This window comes from Pangasianodon hypophthalmus, chromosome 5 (genome assembly GCF_027358585.1).
Source record: "Pangasianodon hypophthalmus isolate fPanHyp1 chromosome 5, fPanHyp1.pri, whole genome shotgun sequence".
Classification (NCBI taxonomy): Eukaryota; Metazoa; Chordata; class Actinopteri; order Siluriformes; family Pangasiidae; genus Pangasianodon; species Pangasianodon hypophthalmus.
This window is the reverse complement of record NC_069714.1, coordinates 8336094-8361546: the sequence shown is the minus strand read 5'-3', so window position 1 is coordinate 8361546 and position 25453 is coordinate 8336094. Positions and strand designations below refer to the sequence as shown.

General features: G+C 38.3%; 1 protein-coding gene across 10 annotated transcripts in view; it reads right to left on the bottom strand.

The window, feature by feature from the left end:
- Nucleotides 1–25453, bottom strand: part of stxbp5l (syntaxin binding protein 5L) — a 118171-nt gene that overhangs the window by 46169 nt on the left and 46549 nt on the right. For all 10 annotated transcript variants that reach the window (XM_026947179.3, XM_026947182.3, XM_026947180.3 and 7 more), the window contains exons 4-7: nucleotides 24999–25099; nucleotides 14594–14728; nucleotides 3813–3876; nucleotides 3401–3484 (exon numbers count right to left, since the gene is read on the bottom strand). In XM_026947179.3, coding sequence (XP_026802980.1) covers nucleotides 3401–3484; nucleotides 3813–3876; nucleotides 14594–14728; nucleotides 24999–25099 — 384 coding nt within the window. The remainder of the gene's footprint in view (nucleotides 1–3400; nucleotides 3485–3812; nucleotides 3877–14593; nucleotides 14729–24998; nucleotides 25100–25453) is intronic.

Here is a 25453-nt window from a genome sequence, read left to right as displayed (position 1 = left end):
TCTATCTCTAACACTGAGTGAGTCTGACTCAGTGGAACAGGAGAGGTCAAGAAAATGAACATGAAAATATCTCAAAACATTTCTTGAATATGGATTTACAAGCTTGATGGTAAATAACGAGGAGACTTGGGGTCATAATCTTCATATGGGATCATTTGTCTTAACATTTTGGAAACCACTGAACTACTTAGAAAGCAATCATGGATTTAGGAACTTTTAAACAGTATACATATATTTAAATCCCTTCTTTTGTATTTATATAGAAGTTTCATCAGAAACAAGGAAACGCGCAAGTTTCCTTTAACTGTACTTTAGAAGGCACAGCTGTACAGGTTGAAGGCGCATCTCTAAAATCTATTCTCTCTCTCGGTCATCAGAATTCTCCTAAAATTCTGGGACTTCAGGTTGAGTAATTAAAAGATATAAAAGATGAATTTAGGAAATAACCAGTTTAAGTTAGATGAGTGAGCTAATCTTTGCCTGGCATGCTCTTCCACTACCTAGAAAGAAACTGTATTTGAATTCAACAAACACTACAAACCCATTCAAAGTTTGTTCTACAGCTGACCAGGGAACTTATTTGCTCTGTGATTATGTGCTGTGTGTGTTGAAGATAGAACACCTAAACGCCTCTCCTGCTGAGTGATCTATTATCTTCTTGAACTGTCACCCAAACTGTGATCTGCCATCAGCATAAAGTGAAGAGCCTGCTATGGAAATGCCTTCTTAGTCTCTTTTTAACCTATACACAAGGTTTAGTAACTGTCTAAAGACAGTTCTGAAATCGGATCACATCACTTCTGTACAACTGCAAATATTTGTTTCAAATAACATCCAAAATTGACACATTTCTCCTATCACAATGTAAACATGAACCACCATGACCCTTCCATACCCAAACGGTTACATATACTAGTTATGTTTAATATTGTGGAACATGTTCTACGGAAATGATAATGTGCGCATTTATATTAACCTTGCACACAGAACTACTGTCAGAGATGCTGACCAATCAGATTTGAGCAATCAGCAACACTGTGGTAAAAAATAATCTTAAATCTACCATCCTTCTACCTCAAGTTAAGTAGAATGTACCTCTCAACAGTAAAACATCAATAACTCTTTACTGATCTGGAAATCCAACCTGGTGAATTAAACACATTGCTCAACCTGTACATTATTCGCAAAGAAAGACACAGAGATGAATTTGAAACCATTATCAGGCACAATTCAATGAGCTTAAAAATAAATAATGCATTACAGACCAGCAAGATTTTTTTTTTTGCAGTAGTAAAATATTCTATTACACTGATACAATGTGAGCGATTAATGTCAGAAGTAGTGCTATTTTGCCTGACTGGTTGTCCTTTATGTGATAGACGGAGGCTATAAAGCATTGGGACATTTTATGAAATTTATAAAGCACTGCCAATTTTTAATCAAATGTATTCATAATGACATTTTGTTAGGGACATTCAGCTCTGTCTCTATAAGACCAAGGTTACAGAGAGAGCACTGACTGTCTGTGACTGCACACTGATCACTAATACAATAGCCTAGAAGGAATTTGTTTTTGATGTTTAGAATTTGGAGCAGCACAGTGGCACAGTGTGTTGCTGCATTAGTGTGCCTGGCCATGAGCTTGGGTGCAAGCTTGGGTTGTGTGCATGTCCTCTGTGGGTTTCTCATGGTTCTCTGGTTTACTCTCACCTTCCAAAAACATGCCAGTAGGTGGATTGGCTAAGATAAATTGCCACTACATGTGAATGAGTGTGTTGTATCCAGTGTTTGCGAGTTTTTAGAGAATGAATTGGCATCTAAAGAATGATATCTAAATGCCATTTCAATCTCAGTCTCAGTGTTTCATGTTTATCAGCTTATTCTGTAGGATAAGTGTTTCTTTAAAGACCTTACATTCTCAGAAGTAAAGGTTGGATTTTCATGGTAACACCTTGGGATATGTATGTTTTTTACCTTTACTACGTATCTTTCACCTGGAAACATGAATATAGTATACCTTTAACAAAAAAAGGCCATATAATTGGACCTTATGGTCCACGACATGCATCTCCTTCGGTAAAATAAACATACATTGTAAAATGACAAAACATGGTACACCACAATGACAAGAAAAAGTACAATTTATTTCGGAGTTCATCATCTAATGATGAACACTGAACTTTTATGACTCTGAGTCTCTGAGTCTGGGGACTTTCTAATTCTTTATACGGTTGTTAGTACTCTATAACTGAACTAATGATGGTCACTCATGTTTAAGCAAAGTTGCAAATGGGGAGATGTTTGTATATTTTTTCGAACACCGATAATGAGAGACGGTTGCTCGGTTCAGCTCTGCATGCATTATTCATTGTTTTGCTCTGCAGCCTGAGGACACTGCATTTGCTGTAACAAGTCTTAATATTGTGTTGTGTGAGGTATGTTGTGTGTCACATGCCATATGACCAATAAAAGCTCAATAACTCAATAACAGTTTTTAAAAAATCTTAATTTCAATTTGATTTTTAATGTAATCAAAAGTTATGCTTTCACCTTTGATGTTTTCTCTGTGACTCTTAATTAATTCAATGTTCACTTGGAACCGTTGCCAACTGCGAGGTTTGGGCGTTTCCATGGGAATGAGATCTTTATTGTAAGATTAATATTTTGGCTGTGCTCTGCATCTGTCTTCCTCTCTCAAGTCCTCTCTTTCATTATAAAAACACTTTCACACACGCTGCTATGCCAGGCGCACATCAAAACTAGCAATTACCAGACCCCTAGACACTTCCACTTAGAGACATCAACAATCGCTCGTGGAGCTCCTTTACGCCAGGAAAAAAAACCTTTCTCTGCAAGAACTGACAGACGACCACAGGGCGCTGTCACCACATGGAGCTTTCTGAAACACCCATTACTGGGTCAGAGAGAGATGGCGAGTTTCAAAACCTCATTGTGCAAGTAAATGCTTGACTTGTGGAAGAGAGCACTGATGGTTCAATAGGAACTGAATCTTGTACTTGTTGTACAAGACAGTCCTCTTTCAGAAATGAAAAACAGTAAAGCCACAGACATGTGCCAGGCTTCAGTCATGCACAGTACAATCAGGAGAATCAGATTCAAAAAAGTGACTTTCATTCAGCAGTGTTTTTGAATCCATACCAATAGCTGCTGCCAAATCTGCATAGCTGAGCGCAAGGGATTATTTATTCAGAAAGCAGAAATGCTTAGTAGAATTACCATACTACCATTAGTAGAAATGGTAGTAATGGCTTCATTTTTGTTGCTTTGGTTTTCTTATTTTTTCCGCTGTGCTCGTGTTTATTTCAGAGCTGGATCTGAACTAATTGTGTCAATTTTTCAGGCATGTTTTAAGACAGCATGCTGGCACAGACACTCTCACCTCATCATAGTAAATTCTGAAGTCAGCTCTTTTTGATCGCAGGTCCCACATCACTATAGTGCCGCTCTCAAAGCCAATCAGCAGCTGAGAATGAGAAGAATACACAGAAAAAATGATGGCACACAGAAACAGCAAAATGGACCAGGATCAGGCATGGACAAAGCCAGATCTCCTGACAATAAAACATCTAAAGGTCAAAAAGGTCAATTTAACAGCCTGAGTAAAGCCAACTGAAACAGACTCTTCTCAGAGATAAAAAATGTAGAAATTAGCAAGTCTTTTGGTGCCAGATTGTGATAGTAATAGCATCAATAACCAATTATCAATATTTTGTAGTAACATATACTATTACATAAATGTCTGAGCAGACTAGTACAAGTTAAACATTAAAAGGGAAAAATGTCTCTTGTACCTTCCCTTCGTCTTTTGGGCTGTCACTCAGGTGAACAACAGGCCCTGGGTGTGTCTTTGTTGATCTGTGAAAGACGACAAAAATAAACAATATTTTTAAGGACATATTTAAGACGTCATACAGTTTGTGATGTAATGCCTCTATTCTTTGTCTTCTGTTGAAAGAGGGAAAAAAATTACACCTGTATAAATATATACTTTCAGATGATACATATATTTTAAGAATATTGCCATTGCTTAACTTCTTAGTTTGACCAGGTCCACACATGCTGTGAAGATGTGAGTAAGAGAAAAGACTTAGAGAAAACATTGTTGCAAAAATGAGAGAGCACAGGGACAACTGTTTTTGACCTCTCTCCCACACTTATACACATCTCTAGTTTGACAGTGCAAAAGGAATCAGCTTGTTTTTATGTGTTTTTAAGAGACTAAGGTTCAGCAATAAAGGCTCAGCATTCAAAACAGATAGCTCTGTGGGGAAAAAAAATAAATAAGAAAAAAGGTCTGAATTAGAAATATTCATGAAACACATTCAAGAAATCTCAAACTGTCAGGTTGCGCTGAAATGCAATTTATAGTTTGAAAAGCACTGTGTCCTCATGTCAGTGAATTACAAAACCCCTAAAGGCTTTAGAAATTTCTGTGTATGATAAAAATGTCCTCCAATTACATTGTACGGCAGTCTTGCCTGACCTCTGAAACATCATTTCAGCAACTCTACAAACAACTTAACAATCGAGACTTGTAGGCACAGAATAATTTGTAGAGCAAATAAATCAAATTGAAAATATTATTACGACCCACCAGCAGGTACCTCTGCTTAATTTAAGCGTAGGCGAGCTGTACACAGTGTTGCTCTGGGCTGACTGTATTATGGCCAGTGAATCAGATTGCTTTTGTGTACAATATATATCAAGGTAAAATGCACTAGAATCTGAGGCTGTAGTCAAGACTCCCATTGTCAAGTCAAAGACAAGTCCAAGAACAAGACTAGCTGAGATCGAGTCAAGATTGAGTCTTAAGGAGGTCAAGACCAAGTCAACATCATGTACAAACAAAAGTGATACCAAGTCAAGATCGAGACCAAAGGCCACTATCTGGCTTCATTCGTGTGTTGTGCCAATGAATATACTGGGGTTAGCTAACCCTTTTTATAGAAGAAGAAATTACTTTTTGTCAACCTTTGTGTATGTGAAAAGAAAACAAACAAGACGACACAAACATTATTTTTTACAAATTCTCAAATGAGACCAAGACCATATTTACCAAGACCAATCTTCAAAACTAGAGACAAACCCAAGTTAATACAGAAAACGTCTTGAGACCATTGAGACTCAATTCCTACAGCCCTACAGTACAAGTACCTACTTCAGACTTTGATTCATTCAGGGTGACTATACAGTACATCTCAAGTCAGGGGTTAAAATGGAAAGCTCAGGCAGGAACCAGGACCACCAATAAACCACAAAAGACCTCTCATAAGAAAACCTTTAGACTGGGAGTCAGTGATATTTTAAACTGATGCAGAATTTAATTGTAGACTCATTTTTAGGGTGCACTCAAAAATCTATGTATGGATACATCAGATGCTGAATGATAACTTCATCTCCATGTATGGCTGTGTTCTCTTACAAGACTCTAGCACAGCTCAGCTTGACCTACCAGCCCTTAAAATACAAGGATGACATTCATTAAACCTCTTCTCTGTCCTTGCACACTGGTGGTGGAATAGACTTCCTCTGTCCAAACAGCTGAGTCACTGGCTGTGTTCAAAAAAAGACTGAAGACCAACCTCTTCACCAAGCACTTATATGAGTGCTAAATTTAAAAACCTTGACTTGCTCTGTTTTGCTGCTGTACTAACTCCCCTCTAACAGGAGTTTTAGCTTAATAATATTCCATGCTTCTTGATGCAGACTACAAAACATTTCCTTAGGTCACTCTAGATAAGTATGTCTGCCAAATGCTGTACATGTAAATGGAACGACAGATCCCACAACTGTGTCTGAAACTTCCAAAGTTGCAGAATACAACTTCCATGATCTTCAGCCCACAACTTCATTAAATGACCTCCAGTCAAACACCTATCCTCGCTCAAAGTCACCTGATTACTCGCCTGTTTGCAATCGCACTACTCACTTTAAATAACTTGAACAATCAGTGTTATTGTGCGAAGTCTCGCTCCAGCATTGTGTCTGTGATGAGTCCAAGCTTTTGTACTCTGCCTATCCTGATTAGTGTTTTGACCATAGCCTGCTTCACATTTGCTGATTTAGTTTTGTCTTTCTGTCTGTTTGCTGATTGCCTGACCATTTGCCTGTGCCATATTTCTGAGTATTGCCTAGCCCACTGGTTTGTCTGCTACATTGGGTTTAATAAAACCAGAAAACCTGCATTTGTTTGTTTCATGACACTATGTGAAGGAAAAAATGAATGCTGAAGGCTATTGTCCAATCAGGTTCTTGGTGGCAACAGGGAGGTATTGAGATTCCCAGCTGTGTTTCAAAATGTTATTTGGATATTTACTAAGAGCCCTTTCTGGATCTCCTTGTGCTATTTTGTACACAATTTGTCCATGTAAGAGTTTTCTCCCAATACTTGTTCCAGTTAAGCACAGGCTGTTTTTCAATTCAAGCAATATGCTCTATATTTTTAGACAATACACCATGTACTTGACACTCTAATACCTATCTAATATCTCTATAGATATCTTTATAGATATAGATATCTCTATATCTATAATAACACTAATGCTTTGCGCTAAACAGAACTGACAAAACAGAAATGATTGGCATCCTAAACCTGTGCCAGAACAGCCTCCACAGGAATAACTGGTCATTTTAAAATCTTTTACTTCTAAAATTTTTTTTTTTTATGTCTGTCTGGGACATAGTAGCATTCTTGCTGGGTCTGTTGCCTTTTATTTTTAATAGAAAATTCAGTGTTCATTTGTGACTTCTTGCAATCCATTATGTAGAGCACAGCTGCAATCACATCATTCCCAACACCCTGTTTTCCTGCTGATCTAAATAGTACACTGCTCTCTTGTTAAAAAAAAAAGCATGTGTAATATGTGATATGAGACCAAGCTACAATGTTGTTATAAACACTTCCTGTTTGTTTCCTGTTTTTTTTTTTTTTTTTGCTTTACCCTCCAGTCATTGCTTGCACCTTTCTGTAGTTTATGTGTCTTGTTCTGTTGTTCTGTTTGTAGTTTGCTTTTATAAAATCCTGCTGTGGGAAAGCTCTGAACCTTGTTTCATGATGGTTTTGTTTCCTCAGGTCTAATTCCTTCAATTTTCAGACTTCTACAGAGCTGTCTGGATTATGATTATGAATTTGCCTGCATTAACCTTTTCTGCCTGTGATTATTGGAACAGCTTGAATAAAAAGATGACCCTACAGTACAGATAGGCTGACATTTATTCCTTATTATTTAAAAAAAAAAAAAAAAAAAAAGTATATCAAAAGGCTTATTGGTACCTTTTAATGGAAGCCAGAAATTGAGACAAATATTAATGATGAATAATTCAGTATTAGCTGAGATGTCTCCTTTCCATATAGAGTGACACAGGTCTGAATTTTAACAAGGACCATAATGATGGCATTGGATATTATGACATGCATCCTATTTCCCAGGAGATTGTTTAAATTTATTGTCACCCAGTGAGTGACAATGATAAAACAGTGCAGCGAGTGGATCGGTCATATAACTGAGCAGCTGGGGGATTTGTGTGAGTCTGATAATGCAGCAGTCAGGGGTTCTAAGAGCTGCACCAAGCAAATGCTGTGAACCACGCTGAAAAATCACGAAAGGTCAGGACCAAGGGGACCTGAACATCACTAGCTTATAGCCATAGGGCCATTTCTCCATTAATATAAGGATTCATTATTATACTACAAACCTGAGAACACTGACTAGAATAAAGAAAGGTAAGTCTATTCAGTACACATTCAGTTAAAAATAAGAAATAAAAACCCATTTTACAATGTATTTCAAAATTGAGTGTTCAATCACGAACAAACAAGCATTTATAAAACTTTGAAATCAAGACCGGTGTTTCAGAGCTATTATTATATCAGCAGTTATTTTTTTTATTCAATTTTATACCACTGTGCTGTTGAATTCTCAAGTCTGTTTGGTCAGAAGGTGTTTTTCTATAACAGCAGCTCTGAAAGTCCTGTTGGCTGTAATTCAAATGATAGGTTTATAAATAATTATATTAATTAATCATTTCTGTAGTAGAAAGTGCCTAGTGTGGTGGACTCTCCACATAAGGCTAATAATAAACAGATTTAAAACGTTACTTAACAAAGCGTAATGTCTAACCATTTAATATGTAGACGTTTTCTCTAAGGAGATGTTTATTTAACATTTATAGGAAGAGTCTCCAGTGTCAGTGCTTCGTAACTGTAAGCAAGTTTTCCGCCACGGGAGAATCTTCAGAACAGAGGACTTTCCAGTTTTCCTGTAAAATAACAAGCTGTGTTTTTTTTGTCTTTATTAACTTACAGAGAACCTTAATGTTAACATGTATTCACAAATCTGAATAATATTCTATACAAACTATTGTTTATAGAAGAGTATTCTCTCTTTCTCTCTCTCTCTCTCTCTCTCTCTCTCTCTCTCTCTCTGTCTCTCTCTCAGAGCTTGTAAGTGCACCACTGCAGCTCCTCTGACACGCGGTGTTCCCCTGCAGCAGGGAGGGGTCGTCGCCATGTCGGCGGCAGCATGATGAAGTCCTTCTTGCTGACTCATCAGTCTGATGCTGCAAGGTGCTGATGCTGCAACCGATGCGGTTACCGATAACTGCGAGGAAGTTGAAAAATGTCTGGTCTAAACTTCCTCTTAATGCAGCATTTTGTGTTTATATGAGCACACACACATACACCTTAGGACACAGAAATCATAGTCTTTATTCTCAGTTACAGATTATAGCAGAACTGTGTAATTTGTTTATGTGGCAGAAAGGAAGAAAGGTGCGGGAAATTAATTTTCTTAAATGATTAAGCTGCTTGAAGGCAAGATCTTTGAAGTTTCCCTTTTTCATTTCAAATACAAAAACAGAAAATACAAAAACATTTAATACACTGTAATTACCTTTTTATGTTTTTTTAAACAAATAAACAATGGAATTAATAAAGCATCCTTCTGGAAAAGTTTGACTAATTCTATTGGCTAATATGCAGATAGTACTACTCTGTTTTTCAAACTTTGAATAAACCCTAGTCTACTCTGAAGTTTATTTCAGATCATATTTTGGCTTCATATAGCTAAGACGTGGCATTTCACAGTACTGCATATGTAGCTAACCTTGTAGCTATCGAATGTTTGCCTCTTCTACTTCAGCAGTTGCTCATGCAAACCTGCTTTTTACTAGTAGCTTCTAAATAACACTAATAGCAACCAATGAAATAAAAATGACCAACTGGCGGCTAACCATCTCTACTGGAAGAGAGAGAGAGAGAGAGAGAGAGAGATCGGGGAAGACACGGAATCATGCCGTTAAAAGGTGTCATGGATAATGAGATGGTACGAGTGTGTGAGCAGCAGACAGAAACCTCAGTTGTGGGAGCATCCACCTCAACTGTTCATCCCTGTCACAATGAAAGCACAGATCCCTTGAACCTCTCTCGCTGCTCGCCACACGAAACCTATTAATGTTCTCTAAAACTGTGAGGCCCAGTGTTAGCCAGCATAATTCATCCCAGCTTCCTGCAGCTCTGCATAATCTCCTCAACACACATGGCTATTTTGGGCCTCTCTTTCTCCTCAAGACATCTCCTCATTTGAATATTTCCACCCTTTTGTTTAGTCAGTGCTTTAATTTCCCCCACCACAGAGTCCTCCTTGTGCTCGAGGTCTTTACACTCATAAAATCCACCCCTATACCTTCTCTGTCCTGAAGCTCAGTCTGGTTGAAATAGCATTTGTGGATGTTTTTATGTGTATCTCTGTGTTTGTGTGTGTCGGGGCACACACGTGCATTCCTAATCATGCTGAGTAATGAGAGAGCTTGAAAAAAACACCTACAATATATTATATAAATAACCCATTTCAGTCTACGTCATACAGAACAGCAGTGTGTGTGTGTGTGTGTGTGTTTGTGTGTGTGCGCTCTTCTCCTTTAGAAATATTGTGCTTCATAAACAGCGTTGTACACCACCACAAGTCAGGACTGTTCATTTCCCAAATGACTTGAGAGATGTGTGTGTGTGTGTATAAATATGTTTGAGTGCCTCACTTATTATGCCTTGCTTCCTGTGAAATGCCACACGCAAGACACAAGAGTCAACAGAAGCTCTCCAGAAGCTGTAACTATGCTAACACACTCCATATCCGCGATGTCACCAGGCAGCAGTACCACAAACACAGCATTGTGAAGTGCCAGATCCACTCAGAGCACTCCACACTGTATTGGACTGTTGCACTGATCAGTGCGACAAAAAGCTGAAGATCCACACGTGCCAGCAACAACAGCAACAGAGTATCTGAGAGCCCTCAGTCCCAAAAACTCAGATTGGAGAAAACACACATGCTGAGAGCAATCAGGTTCTGAGATTGAATCTCACAGTTCAGGTCCAGAAGATGAAGTTTTACAGGCTAAGGAATTTCACTGCTCAAGCTTGGACGTGTCTGAGCTCTGTAACTGAGAAAATGGATTCATCCCCTGATCCAACCAGCTTCGAAGGCAAGTTGTTTGAATTATCAGCGTCTATCTTTTTTTTTCTTTTTTCCATTTCTTTTATTATTATTATTATTTTAAATAAGTTGTAGTTATATAAACAATATATGTAATATAAATAATAATAATAAATAATATAATATAATATATAATAAATAATATATATAATTTATAATAATAAATAATATAATATGTAGTTAATAAATAAGTTATTAATGTTATTTACATGGCAGGGAATATATGAGAGAAAGTTTATAAAGTTTATAAGATTAATTAAAAGTGCAAAAAATATATGGTTACAGTTAACATAAACACAACCTCTGCAGCAACTTTAAAAAACACCACTCCTGTGTTGGCTAAACCTTCCTGCACATCCTTGCTGTCATTTTGCTTTGCATTTCTGTCCAGCATATGGACAGTTCTATGTGAGAGTTTTCTTGGTCTTCCAGATTATGCCTGGACCTTCACAGTTCCCCTTAACTGCCATTTCTTAATGTCATTTCAGACAGAGGAAATTGTGAGCTGGAAAGTGGAAAAGTGCTTTGATATCTTTTGATGGACTTCCTCTGCTTTGTATACACCAATTAGCTTCATTTTCAGATTCTCATTCAGCTGCTTGGAATAGCCCATAGTTGTTGAGTGTTAGCACAATGTTTGAAGACTTCTTTACCTCCTTAATGAGTCCTAATGAGTCAATTAAGGCATAATGAGTTAATTAAATTCTGAGACTTTACAACTGGAAGGGAGTCCAAACTTCTGCACATGCCATAATAACTTAAAAAACAGTGAGTATGACATGTGAAAAAGTTTGGACTCCCTTCCAGTTGTAAAGTCGCAGAATGAACACGTGCATTAACATATGCAGAAAAATGTTTACATTTTTTAAAAATAGTTTGCTGTATTGCTGTACAAAATAAGTTTGTGTTTACTTCTTTATACATTCAAAAATCAATAAAATATCATTTGGCCAGGGGTGCCAAAACATACCATTGTGTAAAGTTATATCTGCTTTGACCTTATTAAGAGTCAAACCGTCATGGCTCAATATCTTACAATTACAGAATAAATATTCTACAAACCTTAGATCAAACTTTATAATGTCTCAAACAGAGAAAACGAACAAAAGACAGTAAAGAGAAATGAATATAAAAAGTTTGCTTGAAGTTTGTAGCTTCACCATCATCGTACACTAAAGTCAAACAAGGCAATCACTGAAGGAATTTATTATGCACCAATATCCTCAGTGAACTAATTAAAGTGCCTCCATTCAATTTGCCTACATACAAATTTGCCTACATTCACGATTAACTGATTTTTTGGGATGGGATAACTCAGAGATGTGGGCAGATGGTTTGCAGACCGCTCCAAGGCAGAACGCAGGAGGTTTTGCCTTTCTATGTTAAGAATGAGGCACATGCAGGGTGCGCAGCTAAGTTTTTTGTTAGCTCTGCCACAGGCCACAGGCTTCACAGTTTGGAAGCAAACCGTGTTCAGAGCCCATGCAAACACCGCTGTGTGAAGGGATGTTTCTTCTGCTTGAGGTGCACATCTGAATATATGAAGTACCTCATATGACACTGTCAAGGTGAGAGCCAAGATGTCTTACTCCCTAAGAAGGCTTTTGGGTCTAAGATACTGCATGTGAAAATGTGGCACATGTGGTGCTCTAGGCTGACTGAAGGTCTCTGAAGAGCTCTGTGTTACAGAACTGAAACAGAGCAGTTTTGTGAGGTTTTGAGGGTGATGGGACCTTGATTAGGTTATATCTGTCACTTTTTAACCACAACTGAGATTATTAGCTTAGTCTTGGCTCCAAAAATATTTTTCCCCTGTCTGTGCCCTTAATTTCTATTTGTGGATCCATGTTTTCTGACAAACTGAGACCTTGTCTGCTTATTAATTTACTTTCAATGAACGTTGTTATGATGTCCAAAGTCCTAGTTGGATTTAGTAAACTGTTTTTTTCTGGTTAGGATCATGGTAAATCTGGGAACACTAGGTGCAAGGCGCAACACAGGGCACCATGCACACTAGGGATGTAACCAAATTCATTATTTAGATTGAACAGATAATGAGTGAATGAATACTAAATGAATACAACTACAGATATGAATATTAGATGGACTATTGTTGTTTTTAGAAAGCTTACCAGAAAAAATGTGGAGGAGGAGGTTTTTACTTTCATGTGATGCAGGCTCAAACGCTCAAGCATGAAGCTTGTGGGATAAACAAAGGTCGTGTTCATTAACGTGAATGTCTGGCAGTCCTTTCAAACTGTCTGGTCAGGGTCGCAGTGGGTTAAAATTAGTCTGTTTATAGGTATTTAGGACAAAAAAAATCACATGAGTGCAAACTTTTTACTTTCACGTAGAGCAGCGTAGATGCTAAATATGATGCTTGCTAGCAGAGATGCCAGAATTCAGCAAAATTTCCATCCCAACTACATCTCATAAACAACACAAAAACACTTGCCCAAAAAGTGTGACTATTGGAAAAGGACTCATTTTTTTTCTTTTTCTCAGTGGTGCACACACATTTCTGATTTACTTATAGAGCCACCGCTCCATATAGCACTAACAGTCTACCTACATTCATGTTTTTGGGAAGTTAGAGGAAACTGGAGAGCCCACAGGAAACCCAGAGACACAGAGAGAGCATGAATAGAACCGCTGCACATACTTACTGAGTTCAGGATCGAATATGGGACCCTGGAGCTATGAAGCAGAAACACTTCCCACTGCATGACCATGCCATCCTTAAGCTGTTTTATAATTTGTGCAATTGTATAATTTTTATTTTGACACAACAGCATGATACGAAGCAGCAACAGCCGTTCTTTTTTTAGGAAGCAATTTTATTTCGCTAAAACAAAATCACACTTCATAAAAGTGGCTGTTAACCTCAATGGTATTCCGCATCATTTGTCATAAGCATCTCACTTTGAATGAAAGAATCTCACAAATGAATAAATACAGTGCATCTGTGGCATATGTTCTGTGTGCTGTAAATGATTACTACTAATAATGCTACTCAGTTACTTAGATTCAATGCAAGGTTAGTCACATTATATCTCCTTGCCATCCACTATAAGCTCTCGCTCCCCCTCCTCCAACACACACTCCTTATAAGACTACTGTGTAAGGCTACACCAACCCCTCAGCCCCACATGTGCTAGTCTGACAAATAAAGAGCTTGCGAATGTCAATCACGTCTCCTCCTACGCAAAACACTCCCAGATGACAGTTGTTAGCAACTGAAGAATGTTTAAAACCCGCATGCCCTGCTTTCATGACTCGCAAGCTCCTTTACCCACAAGGCTTTCTTGCTACTCATACCTCCTTGTAGGCGCTCAAGCACCGTGTCAAGCATTTGCTGGTGTAAGTTAATTTCTCAAACCAAGAGCACTTGTGCTGCTGCTGATTGTTATGAAATGCTTTTGAGGATTAAAGTAATGGAATTTTTATCCTCTCAACACTTGTGCCTCTAACTGACAAACTATACAAAACTATATTTCCGTACTGTTGAAAGCCAGGTTACTGACTAGATATCAACCAGCTCTTCTGTAAGATTATGGCTTTATTTCTACATATTAGTTACAGTGTTTATTGATACTTAGAACTGAGTCTCCAAAAAGTCTGTCTACGTCTGTTTTGTTGCTTGGGTTCATGAGTGGCCTGGAACAAGGAAATAAAAACGTTCTTTGCCTTGACAAGGAGAAGAAATGTATTTAAAAGTCTACAGTTCAGCAGAAATGTGGAACAACAAGTTCTCTCAGCATAATCGTGTCCTCTGAGATTGATGGTAGACAAAAAATGTCAGACTGAAAATAAAGCTAACTGTGCAGATCAATACAGTTTTCTCTATCACTTTAATATAAAACATATTAAAAACTAATTAAAGTCAAACTAATTTATCATAAAAGAAATCAGTGACATTTACATTTACATGTCTGTGAAATGTATGGCATGAATGAGAACAGCTAATGAGGATCCCACACTCATCTTTCATTTACTACACCTACAGATAATGAGTATGCTAGTATGTTTATCATCACCACTGATTTTAAAAACATGCACATTAAAATGCTGGTACTCACAGTTCTATGGCCTTGTTCCACATAATGACGTATCCAGACAAAATAAATGACTCAACGTTGACAATGTGTGTGTTTCCCCGCTCCGTTCCAACGTAAAGCCATTTACTCTGGAATGGAAGATGACAGAACGTGATCCTAAAAAGAAGAGGAGAGAAAGCATTACTATATGTAAGAGAGAGAGAGAGACTCTGTTAACAAAAATAGAGCTCATCAACTACATTTAAAAGACTATAATTAATATTTCACCTTTAGGAAAATACTAGACCATTATTTGCCATTCTTTGTTTCATGGCATATGGTTTTCAGTTTTATCCAATTACTCCAACCTTGTTCTAGCTAATTACATGGTAGTATCAAATTTGCATGAACCTGTATGGCAATTATTATGCACATGTTATCTTAATTTAAGCCATTACCAGCACAACTGTTTCTAATGACTTGGGTGCAACAACTGAAACAAAACATTTCAAGACAAAACAGGCAATGTCCAGCATCGCTCCGCTTAATTACAACTATGGTGCATGCGGCTGCAAATAAGGTGCTGTTAACTTAATTATACACAAATGCATAGAAAGCACATTCTCAACTTAAGCCTAACTTCCTGAAAGTATTCACTTCAACATCTCAAGTCAACAATCCATTACTAGTGAGATGTGTCCCCATGTCTCTATCCCAAAAGATTTAAGATCTTCTTCCTATTCAACACAACCACAACCTTTAAAACCATCATCAAGCCGACCAAAGTAACCAAAGGTCATCTAAATTTATTTCACAAACTGTACGACTGTAGGTGTGCTGATAACGTGTAAATAGACGTACTATGCTTCTATGTAAATCAGGCTCAAAATTCAGATGATATGTTAAACATGAAATCACATGATGGTCACATGAGTAAAGACGAAAACATGAGGGCATACTGTTATGGGGAAAGGTTTTATTCCTCTTATACCACAGCGATTTGCCATTGATTATATTTTATCCATTTATACTTACTTTTAATGTGGTGGCCCATCCACAAAACAATTTAGTTCCTGTTAACACTTATAACAGTAACTATGGGAGTGAATGACCAGCGCTCTCTCCCACTCTCAATACCACGACTGAGGTGAGACCCTTGAGCAAGGCAACGAACCCCCAACTTCTCCCCAGGCGCCGCAGCAAAAAAAAAAAAAAAAGGCTGCCCACTGCTCCGGGTGCGTGTTCACGGTGTGTGTGTGTGTTCACTACTGTGTGTGTGCACTTGGATGGGTTAAATGCAGAGCACAAATTCCGAGTATGGGTCACCTCACTTCACTATAAACAGTTTTTTTTCCTTATAAGCCTGACTTCTTTCTCTCTCTTGAAGGTAATAAGACAAAAAACGTAGGCTGTCATGTTACTAATAAGCCCTTCCCCTCTGCTGACACTGGAGACTCATTCCATAAATGTTAAATAAGCATCTCCTTACAGAAAACTAAACCATATCCAATATTGTATACTTTCTTTTCTTAAAAATTGGATCTTTTTAATCCAATTTATTGTTAGCCTTAGTCCCTGGAAATTAATTGTTAATATAGAAATGATATGGTATTAGAATGAACACATTAATATAAACCTTTGATTTGTCTTGCTGTCGGCACTACTGTCAGAGCTGTTACAGAAAATTAATCAGCATCTTTTGACCAAAATCAAAAATCATGAATTGAAAAGAGCCATAGTACAAATTTACTTAAGACTCATTTAACCCTAAACAGTCTTTTTTATACACAATGTACTCCACTATAGCTTTCTATTTTCTGTTGTGCAACAGCAAAGCACAATGTTTTGGCACATCACTTGTGGTGTCAACACATTTGGCTACGCTCTGTGTCTCGTGTCAGTTGAACGTCAGTCCCAGTTGGGTACGGGTGTGTGTATTTTTAGGATGCTACAATTAATTAGAGCACCATTGCCCTAAGACAAACTGGAGCTAATGAGACATGAGCAAGACACAACAAGAGCAGAAACTTCCAGAAGTGAAACTTTCAGAAAAGAGCCATCCTTTACAAAGTGTTAGCCCGGCAAATGGATTCTGTTTAAGCAATATCACACCAGCAAGCATGTTGTTGTACTGAATATCAGCACGACTGTAATTCGGCTGTTAGTAATCACAGCCGTGCTGATATTCAGTACAAGTGCACACTTGTGAGTGTGATATTGCTTTTATACAACAGTTCTATAAACAAAAATTTTATATCGACTGACATTTTAGACACAATATGGCCAAATATTTTGTCTATTTTTGCTCCGTCAATGAAAATAGTCCCAAAGAAGGATAGAGAAACAACTGGATAGAGTTTTGCATGTTGCTATGCAATGCACAGTCTGACTGACAGCTCATATTAAGTGTAGTAAGGGTTTCAGTGTAACGAACTATTGCTAGAATTGAAATTTTATGTAGCGAATACAGACAAACGGCATGATACAAACAGTGAAATATACCAGTGCTGTTATACAAAATATCAGCACTCTTGGCATGTCGCTTGTCCAATGAAATTAGTGGACCGGAAAGAACTGTTGTATAATTACATACACAGTATATTCCATATTCTAAATAAAACACTCCATAATAAACAGTACAGGGTGTCCCAAAAGTCTCCACACATAGGGGAAATTAAAAGTGTTCATTTCCCCTGTGTATGGAGACTTTGGAAAATCCTGTTTATTAAATGTATTACATTCTGTGCATTAGATTTTCTTTTATATATAGTTATATATATGTTGTATAACTATATCTAGTTTTTTTTTTTTTAACCTTCCCTCATTTCCCAAAAGTCTGTTGTCTCTTTCAATTTGGTGATAACATTTAGACCTGCAGCCTCAGGCCTTGGAGGGCAGTTCTGGGAAAAAGCATATTGTGAATGATGACTTCTGTCGCGAGCAATCGCTCCAGCAAACAACAGTACAGTCGGGACTTCAGGAATTGCAAGGGACATGTCTGCCTTGCTGGCAATGATGCAGCACTCTGCTCTTTCTCCGCGTTATACTCAAGGTTTACAAAACTAAAGAAGGGGTAATAAATGGCATTGTAATTCTGCATGAAATAATGTAAAACAAAACTTTGTTTTTGCCTTTTAAAATAAAGTCACATATTGGTCAGTGTTTTTCCTACAATACCTACTGTGAATTATTTTTATCACTTATCCACTCCATGAATGCAGTTCATATGAGCTTAAAGAGGAAAGTTAGATACATCATTCCAGATATAGCAATATGTACGTCTTACATCAGCACCATTATCTATGAATTGTTCATTATAGTTAGGAACTACTACCAGTAAACGTGTACTTTGAACTATTAAGAGAAGACAAAGTGGATGACATTCACATAGAGCATTACTCAAACAATTATGATAAACAATCAATAAGCCAATCACGCGGCACACAGTGAGTCGGTACAAGGCATATTAATTTGTGCGCCAATTGGGCAAGACTATCTCTGCAATCCATACAGTGGCATCATCCATCATCCTTATAAGCAGGTTAAGTAGAAAATAAAGACCAACACTGTGCAATTTACTCCTGTCTGAGCTCATCATGTCTTCCTCTATTTCTCTCAGCTCGCTCGGCTTTTCTCATAGAGACCTCTGGGAGTCTTGGACAGCCGGGGTGATTAGATATATGGCATGCGAGACACTGCACAGACAACTTTGCCTTGTCTGGATAGGAATACTAATAAAGCACAGGCTATGCCAATGTTTAACTAGCTGTTGCTAAATAGCATGTGTATTTCATGCAAACATACTGAGCTTGTATATATTTAATAGAGTCAAGTACCCTGAGCATTAGTGAGGAATGTCAAGAACTTTCTGAATATGAATTCTCAAAACTATCCCTCAGAGTTTAATCCAAAACCCATTAACATTTATAGCCAATATAATCAACATCAAGTTGAAATTAATTCAGAGTGAATATATTAAATAGTCCCTCACTGCTATTACTTTGATACAGGTTAGTGTTACATGATAAATAATCCTGTTAAAAAATGTTAAAATCTTTCCTAAGCAAATTTGAAATTATGAAAAATTTCTGATAGAGTCGACTGTTTCATGGACAATATTTAATTTCCTAGTCTCATAACTCTGTAGTAAGCAAGTCACCATGGATACAGCTTATTTTATAATAACACAGTAACACAGTAATATTTTCATCTCCTCAAGGAATCAGCACTGCCCTGGTCATTTAAGCTAAGAGCTTATTTTAATTATATGTGTGACCCGAATTGACTGTGTATTAACTTAAATAGTTACGTGTACTGAATACATTTAAAAGATTACAGTCCAGGCAGTTAATATTGGATCAAGCTTATGAGACGAGGAACGGGAGAATCTTGGGCTTTTTAATAAAACGGCCGAGCACAACGTAAACAGCCTCATAGAGCCTTAAAACTGCACACACACTCACTCACAGCTCTGATTGCAACTTAGCTGGAAACAAAGCAATAGTTTGGGTTTTTTTGTTTTCAGATGCAGATGAGAGTGTCTGTGTTTGTTATGCGCGTGTTTGTGGCAGCTGTCACTGGCTGTGACACTGAGAATCAGGGGCTTTATTTGTTTGTTCCAGCCAGGATGATGAGGTGATGATCGTTATCATCAATTACTGGGGGCAGGAAGGAGCTCATTAGCTCCACAGGGACTTAGCGGCGCACACAGTGACGACCTCGGCCTTGTAGCTCCACTGCAGCATGTGTGCACTGCAATGACAGAGAGAACTAGGAGAGGCTCAGTGGGAGGAGTTTATTGAGCAAACATTAGCAACAATACTCAGCCAGTAATGCACACTGTCCCATGACATCATGCTACACACTAATATCATCAGCATTGTACCCAGAATGACTGAGAGAGATGTGGAGGGGTTTGTAAGGCAATATAAGAACTGAACGAATCATAAACACACACACACACAAATAAACACACACATAAGACAGTTGGTAAAAAAAAAAAAAAAAAAAGTTTGATGGAAAAAGGAAACAATTAAGGCACAGAGGTTAGCGATGTGGGATTTGATGTAATAATTTCACATCTTAATAGGAGACATGCCATCCTGAGATAAGCACACACACATACACACTCACACACACACATACACACACACACACACACTGCAGTAATTTTTCCTGGGACACACTGCCCAGACTATGTAAATGCTTGTCAGTGATCTGTCATAGTCACAATCTCTCCTTTCTCTCTCTCTCTCTCTCTCTCTCTACTTTCTGATATTGCAACAACCTCATCCAGTTTTTGGTTTGCTGCCATAATAATTCCATTTCACCAATAAAAGCATCACTCTTGTCCTTCTCTCTCTCTCTCTCTCTCTCTCTCTCTCTCTCTCTCTCACACACACACACACCACACACACACAACATTTATTTTCATTTAAAGATGGAGCATAATCAAAATCAAAGGGCTTACTGATTATATATGTCCCAGGAAAAATTACTGCAGTGTGTGTATGTGTGTGTGTGTGTGTGTGCCTATCTCAGGATGGCATGTCTCCTATTCAGATGTGAAATAATATATATATATATATATATATATATATATATATATATATGTATATATAAAACCACTGACAGGTGAAGTGAATAACATTGATTATTTCATTGGCACCTGTCAATAGGTGGGATATATTAGGCAGCAAGCAAACAATCAGTTCTTGAAGTTGATGTGTTCGAAGCAGGAAAAATGGGCAAGCGTAAGAATAGGAAGTGACTGTGGGGCAAGGGCCAAATTGTGATAGCTAGATGACTGGGTCAGAGCATCTCCAAAATGGCAGGTCTTGTGGGGTGTTCTCGATATGCAGTGGTTAGTACCTACCGAAAGTGGTCCAAGGAAGGATAACCAGTGAACCAGCGACAGGGTCATGGGCATCCAAGGCTCACTGATGTGCATGGGGAGCAAAGGCTAGCCCGTCTGGTCCGATCCCACAGAAAAGGTACTGTAGCACAAATTGCTGAAAAAATTCATGCTGGCTATGACAGAAAGGTGTCAGAACACACAGTGCATCACAGCTTGCTGCATATCGCAGAGAGCCCATGCTGACCCCTGTCCACCACCAAAAGCGCCTGAGCATCGTGAGCATCAAAACTGGACCATGGAGCAATCAAAGAAGGTGGCCTGGTCTGATGAATCACTTTTTTTTTCCCATCATGTGGACAGCCATGTGCATGTGCGTGGGTTACCTGGGGAACAGATGGCACCAGGATGCACTATGGGAAGAAGGCAAGCGGGCAGATGCAGCGTGATGCTCTGGGTAATGTTCTGGTGGGAAACCTTGGGTTCTGTCATTACTGTGACACGTACAACCTACCTAAACAAGCCCAAGTATACGGTATTCCCTAATGGCAGTGGCCTCTTTCATCATGATAATACATCCTGCTGCACTGCAAAAAATATTCAGGAAGAGTTTGAGGTGTTCACTTGGCCTCCAAATCCCCCAAGTCAACAAACAAGTCTGATCCATGGAGGCGCCACCTTGCAACTTACAAAACTTAAAGGACTTAGTCCAGAATGGACTTCGATCAAAAGATGCAGGCTATTTGTTGGTACCTCGAATAGTGAAGGCTGCAGCAGGGGGCAGAGCTTTCTCTTACAAAGCCCCACAGTTATGGAACAGCCTTCCAGTTAGTGTTCAAGGCTCAGACACAGTCTCAGTGTTTAAGTCTAGGTGAAAACATATTTGTTTAGTCAAACCTTTTGTGAATATTTTTTTTAGGTAAAGGAGCAGGTCTGGAGGGTTCACAGGCACAGAGTGTTGTGGTGAACTGGGATGTTTGGATGCTCTCGCCCCCTCACTCTTTCACTCAGGGTTGTTGACGGTGGAGTGGCTGGCCGCTTTATGTCCCAGGGTGCCCTCATGTCTGTGTTACCTTCTGGCTCTCACTTTTAGTTATGCTGTCACAGCTAGTCTTGCCGGGGTCCCTGCTTGCACTCAAAGTACATTGTCTTTAAAAGCTTTCCTAACAATCTCTCCCTCTCTCCCCCCCCCCCTTTCTGTCAAGCTACACATGCTACTCCTGAGATGCCACTGATCTTGACCCCTCTCCGAACCTGCCTGATCGATGCCCTACTTCCGGTTGGAGCTCTCATCGGTTCAGATTGCTCGCTACTGCTGGTGGCGGCCCCACATGGATGGCCTTAGATTATTGGGATTGCTGGGGATGGTGCCACTTGGGGACCGTGGAGATGGCTTGGGGATCTCACATGGGGAGTTGTTCTGTGATGGCTTGGGAGTGTGATTGCTGTGGTGGCTTTGGGGCTGCGGTTGTACAGCTTTGTACTCAGGACTCCATCAGTGGATAGTGGATAGGTTTAACAAACTGCATTTCTTGTGAAAACCATAATGAATTTACTGGTTGCACAGTTGCACTATTTGTCAGTTTAGTACACCGTTATAGAAGGGATCTATTTATAATTGCACTATCAGGTGTCAACCAGATGAAGATGGGTTCCCTTTTGAGTCTGGTTCCTCTCAAAGTTTCTTCCTTATATCATTTCAGGGAGTTTTTCCTTACCACCCTCACCACTAGCTTGATCATTAGGGATAAATTAACATATTTACAATTTATTTGAATGAATTTATTCCTGTAAAGCTGCTTTGTGACAATGTCCATTGTTAAAAGCAATATACAAATAAAATTGAATATATTTGTGACAATTACTTGCAGTAATTTTCTTAGGGAGAGACAAATATAAATATAGAAATATGGAAAAGAAGGTTGCTAGGATCAATTAATTGAACAGTAGGTACAGTGCGGGGGAAAAGTATTCAGCTACTTTTGTTATTTACTATATAATACAGTGCATATATCAATTTCAAATACACATAATATCTTTTGACCTTGTATTTATAAATATGTTCAGAAAAGTATGTATTCGTAAGGATAAACAAAGATATGTTTCTAAAACAAAATTGATCAGGGAAAAAGGTACTCAGATACCACAAATGACCACATTAGTACTTTGTTGCAAATCCTTTGTTGACAATTATAGCTTTGAGACGTCTACAATAAGAAGTAATTAGCTTTTGCAGTATAATTCCAAAATCCTCCAGTCTTGAATCACTTTGGCTGTATATTTAGGCTTGTTGTCTTGTTGAGATGTCCACCTTCTCCCCATATTCAGTTTCTTAATAAATTCTCCTCTAATATGTCCCAATACATTGCTCCATTCATGTTTTTTTTCAATGACATGTATTGATGTGTGGTGACAGGTAATGACTACATTGACATGTTTGCAGAGAATCAGCACCACATCATGATGCTCCCACCTCCATATGTGCATCTCTTTGCTCCTTTTCTAACAGAGGAGTTTTCCATGGGTTATAGAAATGAAGATGGTTGCAGTGCAGTTCCTTGCTTATTGTTCTCTGTGTAAAGGTTGTTTCTGCTGCTTTCAGGTTGTCCTGCAGCTCTTTTCTAGTGACTGCTGACTTTTCTCTTACCTCCCGTATCATTAGTTTGAAAGAGTGTTGTGAAACGTTGCATGGTGCACCTGTCCAGGGACAATTAGTTGTGGTTCCATGAACTTTTTCACTTGCATATCATCGAACCCATTGTACTGAGAGGGAAGTTTAATGTCTTTGTTATGGCTCTGGAGCTTTTTCCACTCAAGTGTTAATTTCTCTGAGAACTTTAGGAAGCTTCTTAACCTTCACCATGATTGCTACTTGTTGCATGAAATCTTCCCAGGCAATGGCAACGTCTTTTATAATGACACCAGGTGCAATTTGTATGAGAACATTTTTGCACTATTTATATCTAGAACCTGATTTATTTTTATGTAACCTTTTCATATATAATTTTTAATATAGCGTCCGAATGTTTTTGCCTTATCGATTACATTTTTTAAACATTTCATTGGATATGTTTATGAATACATATTTTTTATTCATATTTAAAAGTACAAAGTCAAAAGTTTATAAATCATGTTTGTAAATTTGGAGTGGATATATGCACTGTAAGTATACTAAATGAAAAAAAGACAATAGTGTCTGATTACTCATTTCCCCTTGCTGTATGTTAGAGCAGGAGATAAAACATCTGAAAGATCAGCCTTCAGGAACATCATGTCTGAAAGGATTATTACAGTTGAAATTTTGTAGTTGGCCCAAATGCCCTGGGGATGAGACCTAGTGTCATAACCTCTCTCCCGAACAGACACATCAGCGGGTAACTCGAATTTCAGCCATCTATAATCTCCGGTCTTTCTTCAACAATCTACAGGGAGGCTTTCTTCACCAGTCTAAAGCCAGGCTAAGTCGAGGTCATCATCTCTTATATAAAGCGAAGTGATGGGCTTAAAGCCCAGTCATGACTTTCCTGACGTCCTTCCTTTGCCATCAAGGCCAATCTGTTTGTCTGAGATGACTCAAAGTTTCCGTCATAGCTCTGACTGGATTACCCATAGTGCTGTTCAGCCACAAAACAGCCAGCATCCACAACACAAGCAGCATTATAGCTTTGATTTCATAACAGCAAAGAGTCATGGCTTTTATCAGAACTGCGTCTGACTCACTCTACAGTGATGTGAAGGAAGTTTGGTTCTTATTATATTATGTGAGTAGAAGTAAAATTCCATGATGGTGGTTATTTAATCAGTTACTCTTTCTCCATTTTCACTCGTAAACTTAATTTGGTGCTTTGACTGGGAATCTGTGCATTCCACTAAATACTGTATATTGCCTCTGAGGAATTAATTAAAGCACGAAATCTCGGCACTACATATTAATGAGAGGAATTTTAATAAACTTATCCCACAGTGCGGTTGAACTTTATGAACAGCTCATTCACAGGGACTTGTACGGTGGACACTCCATATAATTTTAAGTCAACATTAAATGTAACTATAAATGGATAACAAGTATGGTGTGTGGCAAAAATAGCAATCATTTTGCTGTCAAATTGCTGTGATGTAAGTGGAATAAAACCGTTCAGGATGTGTTTTTATAAGAAAAATAATAAACTTCAGGGTGGTAATGAATTATTTTCCTAAAGCAGCATACCCTGTCATATTTTATTTATTTTTGTCTAACATAACAGGCTCAGGTTTGTATTAATTCTGAAACCTTGAGCTATACTATCTTTATTTTATTTTATATTTATATCAACTGAAAGTCTGCAACCTTGAGTAACTTCTCATCAAGCTCAAAATTGAAGTGAGTTTCTGGCTTTGAGCCGTAGCAAGATACAGTACACACATATAGCCTTGAGATTTAAAAGCATATGGGCGTGTGTGTGTGTGTGTGGGTGGGCTGCTTGTGTGTGGGTGCATGTGGGTGGGTGTGTGTGGGTGTGTGTGTCCAGAAGTTTGTGTAGCTATGTTTATTAGAATACATGCATAATAAGACATTTTACCATTGACTGTGTGTGTGTGTGTGTGGAAGCTCACCGCTCTCTGTTGAATTTGAGCGAGTGCAGTATTGCTGGACGTCTCTGCCGAAGGTTCCAGAGGTGCAGAGTGTCATCTGCACAGGCTGTGACCAACGCTCCCTACACACACACACACACACACACACACACACACACACACACACACAAAACAACATTATCACACTGACAGGAATTCTTCTACAGATAGTTACCTGTGAATTAAAATGTTTTGAACACATTTCCTAGCCATATTCCATGTCAGTCAGTTACATTTGTAATCTAATACTTTAATACTTTAATTAATAGGTTCATCATTAAAAGCTACTAAATGGCAATTAGCACCATGCCATTACCAAAACAATGAGCTCCAGCCTCTACTCACTGTTAGTTCCATAAAACATTCAGGTGATCTATTCTTGTATATTGAAGTTGGATGAGCATGCATCACCTCGGGACTTAATCTCCTGTCTTTAA